Source organism: Ambystoma mexicanum, chromosome 1q, assembly GCF_040938575.1.
Source record: "Ambystoma mexicanum isolate Mex_15411 chromosome 1q, UKY_AmexF1_1, whole genome shotgun sequence".
NCBI lineage: Eukaryota > Metazoa > Chordata > Amphibia > Caudata > Ambystomatidae > Ambystoma > Ambystoma mexicanum.
This window is the reverse complement of record NC_090922.1, coordinates 46907504-46923665: the sequence shown is the minus strand read 5'-3', so window position 1 is coordinate 46923665 and position 16162 is coordinate 46907504. Positions and strand designations below refer to the sequence as shown.

The 16162-nt window shown below is 48.6% G+C and overlaps 1 protein-coding gene across 1 annotated transcript in view; it reads right to left on the bottom strand.

Annotated features, from left to right (window-relative positions):
* DHX38 (DEAH-box helicase 38) overlaps window positions 1–16162 on the bottom strand; it is a 2105687-nt gene that overhangs the window by 1580598 nt on the left and 508927 nt on the right. Inside the window, exon 7 of the mRNA XM_069635507.1 lies at window positions 10389–10465. Within this exon, the coding sequence (XP_069491608.1) occupies window positions 10389–10465 (77 nt within the window). The remainder of the gene's footprint in view (window positions 1–10388; window positions 10466–16162) is intronic.

The following is a 16162-nucleotide window of genomic DNA, read 5'->3' as shown; positions in this document are numbered from 1 at the left end:
AGTGGTTAGTGCAGATTTTATTCATAAATTAGGGTGTGCACTCATGGTCCCAATTGTGGTCAGCCGACACGCGTTTCGACCTCGAATGTCTTTATCAAGGCTATGGTAGTTGCCAATGGCCCTGGTGGGGTCCTGTGTAGAATCCATCTAGGTCCTGTGTGTTCAAAGCTGGGCTCCTCGCGGGCCCTGTAAATATTCTCTGCGCGGAGCTGTTGCGTCCTCGGTCTGTTGGCCACAAGGTTGAAACACGTGTCGGCTGACCACAATTGGGACCATGAGTCCACACCCTAATTCATGAATAAAATCTGCACTTACCAGGAAATGCAAAAACAGTGGAAAACCTACTTTTTCAACAACCAAAAACTGCGAGGTAGCCAGGAAAATCACCCCTATCGAACCAAACAAGGAGGTGTGGGCTTCACCTCAAAAACAACCTGTGACCTTACATCACTATTAAGGACGCCCCAAAAATTAGACAGAGCTTAGCAAAGGAGGGTTCCAACCCTAGGGCCCAATCTCGTTTCTACTTACCTGTAACTGTTCTCCAGCATGGGTCTTGCATGGATTCACATGCTCATGAATATTCCCTGTCGTCGAGCTGGGAATGCTTGGTAAAAGAAAAAAATTATATCAGTTTCATTTCTGAACTGTCTCTCCTAACAACCAATCACTGAGCTCTGGGTCATACTGCCCCAGCCAATGACTGCCCTCTACCTAAACCCCTACTCTGGTAGCCATCTTCAGATTTGGTAGCATGTAAAGTGGCAGTAAGGCCAAGAGAAGAGCGGAAGGCTGGAGGGTTTGCATGTGAATCCATGCTAGACCCATGTTGGAGAACAATAGTTACAGGTAAGTAACTTGTAACTTCTTCAGCATGGGGTCTGGCATGGATTTGCATGTTCATGAATAAAGAATACATAGCAGTAAACACATGCACAACCATGTTAGGTGGCAAGGGCTCAACATAAGCATCGCTTACCTCCTCATCATGCTCACCTTCAAGCGAACAGGTTGCGCAGCATGCTTGGCCGACTCTACACTCCTGCCTGGAATCCCTGTTGACGCAGTAGAATTTCGTGAAGGTGTGCGTCGACTTCCACATCGCAGCCATGCAGATGTCCATCAGGGGCACACCAGACAGGAACCCCGCTGTAGCAGCGATCGCTCCGGTAGAGTGGGCTCTCGGAAAGCCAGGCAGCAGTCGGTTTGCCAACCGGTGACAGTGGGCGATACAGCCGGAGAGCCGCCTGCAAATGGAAGCCTTGGACAGGGCCTTCCCATGGTTCATAGGACCAAAGTTCTCAAAGAGCCGAGAGGTTTTCCAGAAACTTAGTGCGGGGCACATAAAACTTCAGCGCTCTAGCCACGTCCATCAAGTGCAAAGTCCTTTCAGCCGGCGATGAAGGCGGCGGAAAAAAAAAACAAGCAACACCAAGGGCTTGTTTAGATTAAAGTCAGACGGCACCGGGGGCATGAAAGAGGGGTGCATCCGCAGCACCACCCTCGCCTCCTAGAAGTCAATTGAGGTGGTGTACAGGAAAGGGACTGGATCTACCCCACTCGTTGTGCAGAGGTGATGGACACGAGAAAAGCTGTTTTCCAAGACAAGAACTTGAGTGGTGCAGAATGCAGAGGCTCGAACAGAGGTCCCATGAGCCTAGTAAGCAGCACATTGAGTTCCCACGCCTCACCAGCGGGAACAAGTGGAATAGTCCCTTGACGAAATTCCTTGACCAATCAGTGAGACCACAAGGATGGTCGTCCTGGGGATCTGGTGTAGCGGGAGATGGCCACCAGATTAACCTTGATGGAGGCGTGGGCCAGCCCCGATTTGGCCAATGACAGCAAATATGTAAGCACTTGAGGGGACTTGAACATCAACGTGTCAATCTTCTGGGTACGGCACCAAATAGACAATCTCTTCCACTTGAGTCCGTAGCATTTCAAAGTAGACTATGCTCTACCTTTGGCGAGAATTTTCTTGCAGTCTACAGGGAGATTGTAGCCACCGAATTCTAGCGCTGCAAGAGCCAGGCCTTCAGGTTCAGAGACCCTGGATCGTGGTGAAGAATAGCGCCACCTTCCCGGACGAGAAGATCCGCTACCACTGGCAGCTTGACAGATGGTGCCGCTGACATGCGGAGATGGTCCGGGTACCAGATCTGCCTCGGCCACGCCGGTGCAACGAGGATAATCCGGCACAGACACTGAGTATATTCATGACTCGAAGTAACAATGGCAACGAGGTAACGCATACAGAAAGAGGTCTTCCCAAGGGAATGAGAATGCATCCCCCATGCTCCCCTGCTGGGGAAACCTGCTGGCAAATCTCCGGCACTTGGTGTTCGTCGCGAAAAAGTCGATCTGGGATTTCCCCTTTTGTGGTACAGGTTCCCGACTAGGTCCTGCCGAAGCTCCCACTCGTGGCACGAGCGAAGTTCCCTATTCAGAGAGTCAGTGACCGTGTTCTTGACTCCTGTTAGATGAAACGGGATGAGGAACATCTCCTGAGCGATGGCCCAATTTCATAAGTCCTGCGCTTCTTTGGAGAGCGTTGGGGACCTGGTGCCCCTTTGCTTTCTGATGTAAAACATTGTGGTGGTATTGTCTGCGAAGACTCGCACCACGTTGCCCTTGAGGGACGGCAGGAACGATTTGAGGGCACAAAACAATGCCCGTAGCTCCAGCACATTGATGTGCAACGTCTTTTCCTCTGGCAGTCTCTGGCATGAATACTTCTGTTGTGGGCTCCCCATCCCTCCAGAGAAACGTCCGTCGTTACCGTCTCCAGATGTGGTGAGGCCTGGAATTCTGCGCCTCTGGTCAGATGCGAGCGCATGCCCCACCACCTCATCGCCCAACGGAACCCTTCGTCGAGAATGATCTTGTCCTGGAAGCTTCCGGACACCTGAATCCAACAGGCTTCAAGGAACTCCTGCAGTGGCCCAAGGAACTCCTGCAGTGGCCAGATCTGTAGCCTGCCGAGTCGGATGAGATCAATGCATGATGATATCATGCAGAACAGAGACTTGATAGACCTCACTGTGGCGATCTTCAGAGCGAGCAGTCGTTGCACCTTGCCCAGGATGGCCACCACTCTCTCCTCCGACGGTGACGCCAGGCATGACACCGTGTGGAGCCGGGATCCCAGGAACAGCGCGTCCTGCGATGGAGTCCAGCAGGACTTAGCATAATCCACAGAGAACCCCAGATCCGTCAGTAGACGGACAGTCCTCGCTGTGTGGTCAACGGCGATGCTCCTTGAGCTGGCCCGGATGAGCCAGTCGTGCAAGTAAGGGTAGACGTGGATCCCTTGCAGTCGCAGATGTGCCGCCATCAGCGCCAGGCACTTTGTGCAGACTCTGGGCACCGACTTCAATACGAAGGAAATGGCCTTGAATTTGAAATGCTTCCCCTGAACGACGAAGCAAAGAAACTTGCAGTGTTCCTTGTGAATTGGGATGTGGAATTACGCATCCTCCAGGTCCAACGACGACAGAAAGTCTCCCTCTTCTAGCTGTCCGAGCAAGTGTTGAAGAGAGACCATTCGGAACTTCTGGGACTTGATGTATTTGTTTAGTCGTCGAGGTTGAGAATGGGCCTCCTGCCCCCGGTCTTCTTTCTCACGAGCAAGTACCTTGAGTACACTTTGGTGCCCCAGAGTTGCTTTGGGATGAGCTCTATCGGGCCTTTCTTCAGCATGGCCGAACCTCCAGCAGCAGCTGAGGGACGTGGATTTCCTGACAGGTCACCAGTGGTATTTGGGGACTCTTCCGTTGAAACTTCAGGGTGTGTCCATGGGAGAGAGCATCCATCACCGAACAGTCAGTAGAGATGGTCTTCCACATGCTGAATAAAGTTCACCTACCACCGGGGTGCACGCCCAACGTTACGGCCGGTTCATTCTTGCTTGGACTTAGACGGGCCGCCTTGGGGTCCCTGGCGATGACTAAATCCTCCGAAAGCCTTGGAACGGCCCCAGTTGGTCTCTTGGGCCGAGGAGCGAGAGGATTGGCGGTACAAAGAGAAGCTCCCGTGGTAACCCTTGGAAGAACAGGGAGACTTGCCTCCTGGGGGTCAAAAGGACACCCGTCACTGATGTAGCGTGCCCAGGGCATGTGCCGTCTGTGTCAGCCTTGATGGCCTGTAGAGACTCGTCTAGAGCCTTCCCGAAAAAGGTTGTCTCGTCAAAGAACATGTCCAAAACCCTCATCTGGACGTCCTGTCGAAAGTTGGTTGCCTTGAGCCAGCCACAACGACAAAGGCAAACGCTGTTGCCAATCTGGCGGAACCCTGCGTTGGCGATGCCAGTGGCCACCGTGATGGCATGGTCCGACACCACCTCGCCTTCTTTTAGAATCTCCAACGCCTCCGACCTCTTGTCGTCCGGGAGGAAGTCCAGAAGGGGAGCGAGCGTGAACCACAGCTCTCAGTCGTAGCACACTACGATAGTGAGGGTGTTGGCAGCCTTGATGGTCGTCGTTGCAGAGTAGATAACACGTCTTGCCATAGCACCCAACTTAGTCCCCTAGCTGTCCGGAGGTGTGCACGCTGCAGAGGATAAAGCTCCCAACGACGACTTGCCTGCTGCAGAGACCACCGAGTCTGGTGAAGGTTGGGCCTGCAAGCACTTGGGCGCAGAGTCCAGCACCCTGTATTTCTTCTCCAGACGGTCCCTCTTTGCTCAGGCCGTAGAAGGGTTCTTCATGAGAGACAGGCCTTCATCCCAAGAGTGGGACTGAAAAGATGGTCTTTCTCTTCGCCTTGCAGCCCTGGTACAAGAAGCCCTCCTCATCCTGTGGTGCAAGCTGCAAGAGCTCCGAAGCTCTGAAGATCATCGCATGAAACAAGCATATCTCCTCTGTCTGTGAGGATCTAGGCGGCGGTAAGTCTCCCATCCCACCGTCGTCGCCGTGTCAGGGTCCGTCGGAAGTGCGACCTCAGGGTCCACCTCCGCAGCTTTCGAAAGGGATGCCACCAGCAGCTTGATGGAGCCTTCATCGGGTGTACCTGGGCCATCACGTTAACGACTGGTCCCTTGTCCTGCTTGGCCATAGTGGCCGTCCCGGATGCCTTGTCCTGCTTGGCTTTCTCCTTGGGGGGGCGGGTTGGAGCTTCAGTCCCCTTTGGCTTTCTCAGTCTGGGGCAGGCTGGCTTTGGACTTCTCCTTGGCCGTCTCTGTGGCCATCTTGAGTTTGCCCGGATGGTCTGATTGCCTCTTGGATGAAGATCCTGAGCGTTGGCTGGTGACCGAAGTTGCTAGAGACAGATGCGCCCTGGCCGACGAGGAGCCCACAGCAACGGCGCTCCCAGTGGCAGTGCTTGGCCTTTTGTTAGACCCTCGTGGGAGGGGCGCCCTCAAAGGACTTGGAAGCCTGCTCAGCCGCCCGGATCAGGGAGAGGCATGCTCCTGGGACCCACCCAGTGCAGAGGCCTTGGTCTGCAGCCACTCATTCAGCCGCTTACGCCGATCCTTCAACGTGCGTGTTGAGAACTCACGGCAAAATGCACAATCATCCTTCTTGTGCATCCGGTACAGGCAGTAAAGTCACTGGGAATGTTTGTCATCCCAGAAAATATTCCGTAAGCCGCAGTCGGAGCAAAGCTTGAAAAGGGGGTGGAATCCTTCTCCTCCGACGTGGTGCACCCGGCGTAGGCCTAAAGAATCTTCTGCAAGCCTCCATGAAGAAACTCGACGAAATCCGCCCTTGAGGGGCGCAGAAGAATCCGAAAAACAGGTCCCCGTTAATCAGAAGGGTGATCGATGGAGCATAAGGCTTGATTGACCAAAAAGAAAACTCTTGCAAAAAGTCTAAAAAACGCAGACAAGCTTGAGAGGTAAGCACAAGGACTCCCAACACTTGGACGTGTGGTAAAAATCTAAAGATGGCTGCCAGAGGAGGGGCTTAGGTAGAGGGCAGTCATTGGCTGGGGGGGAGTATGACTCAGAGCTCAGTGATTGGTTGTTAGGAAAAAGACAGTTCAGAAATTAAACAAACCGATTTTTTCTTTTACTGAGGATTTCCATCCTGATGATGGGGAATATTCATGAGCATGGGAATCCATGCCAGATCCCATGCAGGAGAAGTAAGGCAACAAGTTAAGCAAGGAGGTTGCTGCCTTGAAGGTGGTCCTCTGGGGTTCTTGCCTGGCAGGAGCCATGTACCAATCGGGTATCAAACGTGACAAACTAGGTCCTCTCTGAACCAGATATTGCATGCTAACGGTGCAGTGTCTGCCAGTTTATTGCAAATAGGAGCTGAGCACTTTTGCACACAAAAAAGGAAGGAGTCTCCTGCTTACCAGATAATGCCAAGGAAGGGGGTCCTGAAGGTAGGACTAAAAAGGGCGTCTTCCTTGAGCTAGTGCTGCAGAAAATGTTGCCGAATGGTGGAAGGTTGGAGCACAAGGACAACTTCTCATCCAGTGTTAAATGAAATGTCAGAAGTAGCTGTACAAGAGTAACCAGATGTGTGGACACCCACATTTTCTAGGCTTTCATGAGATAATCTGGTTTAAAGGGGGCTCCAATTTTGTCAGTGTTGGCGGATACAACTGCTGCTCTCCCCCAGAGGAAATGTTTAAAATTTCTGTCACACCCAGGAACCTCATAAAAAGCCCCAATAGAGGACAGATGTTCTTCCTCTAGAATGGTGCTCTCCACAGGCATCAATGTATATGTTCGAGGTTCCACAGCCTCTTGTGCTTAACTCAGCACAAGAGGCTGTGAACCTTGCTGACCAAAGCAAGCTCTAAAAGCTTTTCCGAGGGTTGAAATACCAAAAGTGCTGGAGAAGGAAGAGTGCGTGAACGAATGGAAGAGGAGGAACCCTCAGAGAAGGGGAGCAGCTTTGGTGGAGTGGGAAGCTCAAATTAGGCCGTAACGCCCGCATTGTCAGGAAAGCCCAAAATGGATGGACCCTCGAGAGAAGAGGCAGGACCTGTGCACCGTGACTCTTGTGGACAGAATAGGCCACACACGAAGGCTTAAAATGCACAAGGCAAATGAGGCCCTGAGCTTGGATATGGGTCTGAAAACTAAAACACTGCTGCATTGGGCAACGTTGGAAAATAGGGATCCCAGGAGGTGGAGCGGACCATGCCCTTGACTGTAGGGCCATCCTAGCAAGGAGATAAAATGCAGAGCCATCTTGGCCCGCCCCCCCCCCTCACCCCTCCCAAAACTCCACGCATTGTGCTCTAATATTTGCTCCAAGGGTTTCAGGTTCTCAATGGGAAGAGACCAGAATCCTCAGAGGCGTAAAAACAGAAGGAGCTGACTGCACATCCAAATTGTGGGGTCTAGGTGCTCATCCCTTCTGACAGCGTACACAGACCTTTTTGTTCTAGGGCCCTTCAGAATGGTTTGTTAGAATCTACCATTACACTGCATATTTGTAATGTACAGACGACCTTCAGCACAGCGTGAGCTACCAGACAAGATGGTAAACTGTGCCACACAAAAGCCCCTAGGTCTAAGGTTCAACTGTGAAAAATTCCCACTGGGATGAGTGATTTCTTTACAGATATTTTAATGCTCAGAAGTAATCAACGGTTTACATATGGAACTAGAGAAGGCACTCCCTATTGGAGATCGGGTATGTACTTCACTGTTGAAGTAAGGAAGTGCCTCTTCAGCCGTGCTGAGCCACCAAAGCCCAACTTTGGGTGAAGTCCAGTAAAGGATGACAATGCCAAGGACCCAACACATCAGCACCACCATAGCCCTAGCCCTCATTGGAGACCTTGCTTTAAGACCAAGAGGGCACAACACCCTCCTTAAAAAATCATATTTCTGTGCAGCAAAGGGCCCAGAGAAACACAACTGAAATCACAACATGCAGGTAACTGGTCCCTAAGGCTGATTAAAGTTGGAAATTGCTCAAATAAAGCTGTGGAGTGGTTTAAAACCTTTCTTGGCCCAGGGTTGGCACGAGTAGCAAAGAATGAATGCCAATCACAACAGACTGCTCTAAATTGTGGGGTCCTTCAGGGCTCATGCCCGTCACCTCTTGTTTAATATCTACTCAAGACCATTGTGTGACCTCCTGGATGGTCTGGGTGTGCGGTTCGCAAATTATGCGGACACCCAGATTATCCTGGAATTATCTGTGTACTACTCAATGGACTTAGTAAGGATGAATGAGGTTCATGGTGCCATCAAGATCTGGATGGCAAAAACTAAGAAGAAATCAATGACTTTGAACGATTAAAAAAAAACAGAAATCCTGATCCTCGGTACAGGTGCAAAACGAAAAAGAATGGATCCCCAGTATATGGCAGTTTTTGATTGAAGGTAATAACATCACTGTTTCAAAACATGTCAAAACACTTGGAGTCTTTTTCAACTCTGAACTAACCTTTACAAAATACATTGCCTATCTGAATTCATCATGCGCCTATATGATGCATTTGCTATGGCAAATTCGTCCTCATTTGTCATAGAAAAAGAGGGCCCTAAAGGCAGCAGCAACAAACACCAAACTTGACTACTGTAATAGTCTCTTAGCGGGCACTTCTCAAGCCAACCTAAGGAAGCTGCAAGTGATCCAGAACGGAGAAGTTTGTGCAGTATGTGGACTTGACCAAAGGGCCCATGTCTCTACAGCCCATCGGAAACTGCACTGGCTCCCCATCTCAGAATACAATTTAGGACCTCTAGTTTGGTCTATATATGTCCGTCGAATGACAGCCCACCCAATCTCTGCTCTTGGATTAAGAGAGCCCCTATTGGGCGCATGCTGCGCTCAAATAAGGATAATCGTTTGGCTCAATCTAGTTTCTCATTGAAGAGGATAGGAGGATCCAGTTTTGATTCATGGTCCCCCATTACCTGGAATGCACTACCATGTGCACTTAGATCCACTCTTTCAATCTCAATTCAAAAAAAGGCTTGAAAACCCATCTGTTTGACAAAGAAACTGATTAAATGCATCAAGGCTGTTTTCATTGTAAGGTTATGTGTTTTTGTTGTATGTCTTGTGAGCGCCTCGAGGCCTTCAAGGCGTGTTGGCGCTATTGAAAAATTCCATAAAATAGAATAGGTGTGCCCATGTCAGAGCATGCAGTCTGAATGGATATTTAGTAAATGCTGCTTCGCAAAATGCACTGGGTTGCCTCCCTCTTTACTGTTATGTTGTCCTAATAGTATGGGGGAAAGCACATGGGAAGTAGGAGTACTTCACTACTTCAGCTTGAGAAGAATCTGCATCTCCTCTTCAGAAAATGGAGGCATTGTGTCATGGAATTTTGGAGAGGTGATAAAACGGGGAACTTGTTAATATTTTCTTTTTTGAACCAATCCTTAGCAGGTGCATATACATTTTCAGGCCATCCCATACATATAACTGTCAAATATAATTTTTTTAACTGAGGATATTAGGATGCACCGCCTCTAGTTTTCCTTTTCTTTGTGTATTCCAAGGTTGCCCGTTTCAAGTATTCAAGTAGAGCTCCCAAGTTTCCCCTTGCCATTAGTGAAAAGGACACCCAGACCCATTTTTTCTTGGAATTCGGTCAGTTTTCCTAAAATAAAAAACAGGAAAAAGAACTCCAAGTCCCAGAACTCAAAGGGAAAAAAATAAAAAGGCTGCATGGTCTTTAACGCATGACAAGGAGAAACCAGAGAGCGTTTTTTGAAAATGTGCTTCAGTCGTTGCTTTTAACCCACATTGTAGTTTCGCAAGCAGTGGTCCAGGGTGCTTATGCTATTTAACTAAATAAGGACGGAACACCTAATCTGTGCCATTTTAAAGGACCTTGTCTGTGAGGAGTTGCTGAATACATTAGGCTTCTTGTTTGGAGTTCCACTGACAAACTCAATCAGCCGTAGCAATCCTTGTTTCAAAAGATCTTTTTCTCATTCCCACCTTGCACACCACCCAAACCTCGCCTGGCTTAATCTGTAATTCAGGTGCTATTCCTGCCCATCACAAGTGAAGTTAAAAGATAACTTAAAATAAAGCATATTTGTTAAAGCTGCTTAAAATCTTGTTACGTTTTCTTTTTTATCTCTAACATTTTGAACAACAAAATTCAATACAACAATCTCCATTTCACACCATTATGTCCAAATTGCAAAACTAATAACATTAGAACTAAAATAGACTAATACATAATATGGACATCCATAACTCATGTAGAATAACATTTTTTCAACCTTATAAAAGATCCATGAGACACAACCAAAAAGACAAAACAGAAAAAAACGAACAACAGTCCCCCACCACCATAAAAACATCCCCCACTCAAGGGATAGACCATCAAACACTGGAACCTGTACTCTCAACCATATAGGTCATTAAAAGGTCCCCAAAGCCGAGAATAATGCTTATAGTCTTGTTTTCTTCATTATATGATTAAGGATACAGAAAGAAAGAAATAATTACCCTCTGGTCATCTTCCCATTGCTGTCTTTCATCCTCGGTTTCAAAAGAAATTCCATCTTCCCCATTCTCTCGTTTCCCTGCAGGGTTGGGGAAATATTCAAGAACACATCTCAGGTTTCACCAAAGGTCTATGAAACAGCAGAACACACAGACACTCCCTCCTTACTAAGAGACTAAGGCAGTAACACCTTATGTCAGCAAAGGCATTCAACTCTACCAATCCAGGAATCTCAGGGGACAAAATGTGGACTCACAGCACCAAAATACTTATCCACCTCATTAAAAGCCACATTTGAGGGGATAAATCTAGTTCTAGGGTTAGGAGCTGTGCAACTTCGCGAAAGCTTGGAAAATATGCTATCACTTAAGTAGCTATGGTAAAGTGATTAAGGCTAACAGTTTACGAACACAAGGTAACAGTGTACGGTAGAGTGCCTAAATTGTACGTTGTTCAGCTTGCTTTGACTATTACCAACTTTTTTCACCACAACGTTGAAGCAGGGCCTTATCGTAGAAGCCCTTCTGATGCACAGCCCAAAGAAACCCTATGCCTACCAGGGTTTGGGAGTCTCTAAACACGCTGTTCTATGTATGAAGTAACAATGCAGTTAGCTACTTAATTGGTTAGTGGCAGATTAACCTGCTGGAATTCGGCTGGGTGTGTTCCAAGGAATAGCAGTGAGGGGGATCCTTTATTAGAAATACGGGGAAAGTTCCTCAACTAAACCTAGTTTTATTTATTTTATGTATTGTGCATTTGCTAGGCGCTTATACAACAAATGAATTGTGTTTCGAAGCGCCCACACAGCAACAGGGAGGGTACATGGTATTGAAAACTTTATACACTGGAGGATAAAGACGGACCTACTAGGCCATGTGAGTATTCAGAGCGTGCAAGTGCAGAGTGAGAAGGTGAAGAACGGAAAGGAGGGTAAGTGCTGGAGTTCCTGTGCTTGTGGGTGAGAGGCAGATAAGTGCTCAGTGTAGTAAGTGCTAGGGAACGTTGAACTGCAATAAGTAGGTAAGTGCAGGCTTAAAGTGACATAGGCCAGTGGGTGCGAAGGCAAGTGCCGAGTGTGGGCAGAGGCTGAGGCGATTGGGCGTGGAAGGCCAGGGTCCCGAAGGACACAAGGGCCCTAGTCACCAATCACAGTGACTGGGGTTAGAAGGAAGAAGGTGAAAAGCAAAGTCCTTAGGAACTCCCGGAATTTGAGGAGGTCTGGATCAAGACGAAGCAGAAGCGGAAGGCTGTTCCATAAGGGGGAGCCAGCTGAGGAAGGAGATCAGCCACCGGTCCTCTGTTTAGCAAAACCCTTTACACACAGGGAGTTGGTACCAGAGGAACGTAGAGGTCTAGGGGGAGAGTATTTAGTAAGAGCAAGTTGCAGACAGCGCGGTCCCCTGGCCCCAGACAGCCTTATGGATGATGCAAAGGGATCCAGTGAAGCGTTTTTAGGGAAGGAAAGATGCGGTCCCTGGGCTTGAGGCCAAGGATAAGTATTACTGCCCTATTCTGCATTAGCTGGAGGGGGTCAGAGAGGAAGAGGGTAGATACAAGAGAAGGCTATTGCAGTAGTCAAGCCTAGAGAGAACAAGGGCTTGGGTAACATTGAGCTTCTGGGGGGAAAGTAAGAAAAGGGAGAATTCTTTTGAGACGAAAGAGTTGAAAGTGCGACTTCTTGGCAGTGTCCTGAATGTGATGGAGGAAGAGGAGAGAGGATTCGAAGAGGACTCCAATGTTTCTGGCTTCAGATGAAGGGGGAAGAGCCCATAGAGGATGGCCAAAGTGAGGGGAAGAAAGAGGGAGCAGGGCTCCCAATAGGAAGGATCTCATTCTTGCTGGCATTGAGGATGAGATCGTTGGAAGTGCACCAGGACTGGGTGGCAGATGGGCAGTCTGGGATGGAGGAAGTGAGAGGGTCAGCAGGGAGTTTGAACAGTTGTGTCACCTGTATAGCACTGGAAGTCAGGAGAGAAGGTGGAAATGAGGAGTGCCAGTGGAGCACGGTAATTGTTAAAGAGCCAAGGGGAGAGATTGAAGCCCTGGAGGACACCACAGCAGGAGAAAGAGTTAGGGGAGGAGAAGGTGCCCAGAATAACCTATGATGGACGGTCACTTAGGAAGGAGGTCAGGCAGTGCAGTGCCCGCTACGAGATACCCATGGTATTGTGGGGCAGTTTCAGGAGGATGGAATGGTTGACCGTGTCAAAGACAGAGGAGAGATCAAGTAGAATGAGGACAGCTGGAGAGTTAGAGTACAGAGATGTGGGCAATTATTCATGGGTGTTCAGAAGAGCCGTTTCTGTGCCTCTGGTTGCTCGGAACCCAGACTGATGGTCGTGGAGATCACCAACAAGTTCAGTACGAGAAGTAAGTTGGGGGGGAAGGCAAGATTCTCCAAGAGATTCCCAAAGAAGGGGGTGATAGAGATAGTGTGGTAGTTGGCTGGGCAGGTGGGGTATGCTGAAGGTTTTTTCAGGAGAGGGCACACAAGGGAGTGCTTGAGGGAGGAGGGGAAGATCCAGTGGTGCAGAAATCAGCACGTGCAGAGGCAAGAGAGCCACTGATGTCCTGAATGGTTTTGAAGGAGCAGGGGGAATCCGGTTTGGAGGAGACCTTCGAGTGGACAATTCTGGTGACCTCATCAGGTATGACGGGAGAGGGAGGAGAAAGGAGAGTGGGCTAAGAATGTCCAGAGTGTTAATAATGGCTAGATGGAGGTTGCGATGAGAACAGAGTCAGGGGTAGAGTCATGGGGGGGGGAGGAGTAGGGTGGAAGCGAAGTCAGCAGCGGACACTTGTTTCATCAGACGGATGTTTGTGAACTAGGTTGGCAGGGCTGGGGGAGGTGCAGTCAGAGGGCCGAAGTGAGGACACTGGAGCTGCTAGATGGATGCATCTCTGCTCTAGAGTTCAGAGTGGGAGGAGTTTGCCCACAACTAGGCATCAGGGTTTCTCATACCTCCACCCAACCTTCCTTGTGGTAAAAACATGGAAGAAAAGCAAAGGCTAAACTGTCAGGAATTTGATCAGGGTGGCAAGGTCCAGTAAACACTTAAACCTTCAGTAGGTCTGCAACGTTTGGCTCAGCAGATGGACTAAAAATGTCCCATCAGCTCTAGCCAGCAAAGAAAACCGTGAGGATCATGCGAGTCCTAGTCAAAAACATCTGGAGAGCCACTGGTTGGCCAACCCATAAAGGTTGGACCACAAAATGTAGCCAAGTATAACATTAGTTTCAGAAAGTTACACACCTGAAATACTGTGTTTAGATTTTATTGAAAAGAGTAAATGTTCTTAGATTGTGACTCTGCTAAGTTAAGGTAACAGATAATTTGTCGTCAACTAGGGCCTTGAGGGAGAAACTCCTCCCTGCAGTGCAATTCTTGTGGTTTAACAGTAAGCCAGGGATAGCGGGTACAGGAAAACAATCGTGAACTGTCAAAAGGTATGAAGAGTTTGAAAAGTCAAAGTTCAGAGACAGGTTTTGGCGTGAATGATTCAGGACCTACAAAAAGTCTTCCACGCAGAAAAGGATACACTAAAGTAACCAAGGTGACCTGCCCAGTAGTCTGTGGCTCAAATCGATTCACGAGGCTGTGCAGATGGTAGCCCATCAGTGAGTGTCAGGTTAAGTCTGGGGCTCCTTGGAGTCGCAGGGGTCTTCAATGAATGCTGCTTAATTGCAGAACCTGTTTCTAACAGTAGGCATCTAGCTCTACCAGTTACCAGCCTTTGGTCGTCCAGTGCTCCCACCTCGTTGTATCAGCCGCTTAAGGCAAGCAAAGCCTTTTTTGTGAGTAAAAGGATGTTGGAAGCTTCTAAAACTGCTAATGCCACCAGGACAGGGAGGAAAGAGGGTTGACATGGCTGGCTGGAATCCACAGATTGCCTCAGTGTTTTGTCTTTAGAAAGATTTTCGGCAGGTTGAGAGAGCAGAGTTTTCATGTTTTCCTTTCAGGTTGTTTCTCTGTCAATCACGCAGATTCGTCCCAAAGCACAAAGGATTGGGTGCAGATTCACAATATTGTCTTTCAAATATTTGAAGCAGAGTGAAAGCTCTGCCTCCAATCATGAGCATGCATCTTCCCAAACATTTGGCAGCCACCCGAACGCGTTAAAAGCCTAGAGAAGGCCTTCCCATTCAGGTTTTCCCAGGCCAGGCTTCTTCCTTGCAAACTCACAGAATGTGGCTCAAAGGTTAAAAGGATTGCTTGGGAGATTTTTGCCAGTTCTCTGGTGGGAGGGTGGGGGAGGGGCGTGAAACCAGCTTTCCAAAGGGAGATATGGTTCCCAACAAAAGAGACCAAACTCTTAGGATAACAATGGCAGAGCAGTCAGGTTTCATTCAAAGGAGAGAAGGCTGAAGGATAGGTGTCGTCAGTACCAAAAAGACACAAAAAGTTCAAGAGGACACTAAACCAATCTACTGAAAAATATATACTGTGATGTAGCTACAAATGAACCACACAACATTCAAATAAGTACTTTAATTTAATACAATAGAACCCTATATATCACAAAAGCGCAGGCAGATCATTGCCACTGCTAAAACTAAATGTATGGCCTGGCTATAGCAATGGGAAACCCCAGTAAAATATTAATGCCACGGCGTGGGAATAAAAAAGGGATCCCTAGACATCAGCAACACACATTAAACTGGTATATTAAGAATCCACAATGTTAAAGGACATTTGTACCGCGCACTATCACCACCGGAGTGGTCCCCTGGCACTCTGGCAGCTCTGGAAGAGGGGAGGTTGAGTTAGTGGGAGGAGGCATGAAAAGTGCAAGAGAGCAGTGATGTGCTGTTGGCGGCCTGAGTCTGGTGGGTCCGTTGGCTGGGCCTGGGGTGTTTGCGGCCAGTAGTCATGTAATGTTGTGCAAGACTGTGTGTTTTTGTTTTGTTATTAAAATGTAGTGAAGTTTGTGCGGTTTGTTGTGCTGTAGATTTTGGTTGTGTTTGGTTTGGAGTTTGAGAGGTGTATGCAGAAAAAGAAATTGTTAGTAGGGTTGGTTAGTTTGTGTCCATCCTGAATTCTGGCGCTCGGCTTGCGCAGTCTCCCCTGGTGCGGCTCTGTCCTGATCTGGGTCCGACTGGCATACAAGGTTCCTTACTCCTCTGGCCCCCACCTCTAACATGCTCTCTCATAGCTCCCCTTATCCTCCCTTCATACTCCTGTGGCCAGTGCACTTGCCAATGTCAACCTCTCAGGTAGAGTGATGATTGCCAATATCTCGACAATTCCACACCACTGTGGTACCTGGCGGTAACTAAGGGACGGGCGAAAGTGTTGGTGGGATTGTCTGGGGGAGTTGGCTCAGTCTTCGTGTGTGCCGCCTGTGTTCCAGTCTATCCGGTGTCACCCGTCCAGGTGCCGTGGGAGCTACCTTCTCGGGTCGAGGATGTCCGAGTCCTTTCCGGATTAGTCCTCCTTTTTCCGGTTTCGGTTTCCAGATGTAGTCTGTGGTGTTGAAGAGCCAGGTTTTTAGTTATTTCCTGAATTTTAGGTGATCTTCAGTGTTTCTCATTTCTTTTGGGATGTTGTTCCAGGTTTTTGCGGCTAAGTGGTAGAAGGAGGTGCCTCCAAGTTTTTTCTTAAGGTATGGGTTGAATTCCAGGCGGATTTTATTGCTTGATCGGAGGGGTCTCGTTGGTTTGTAGACTATTTTCTTTTGTAGGAATTCGGCTCCTTCTCCGCCGATTGCCCTGTGCGTTATGCACATTGTTTTGAAGGTGATGCAATGTTTTACTGGGAGCCAGCATAGTGTT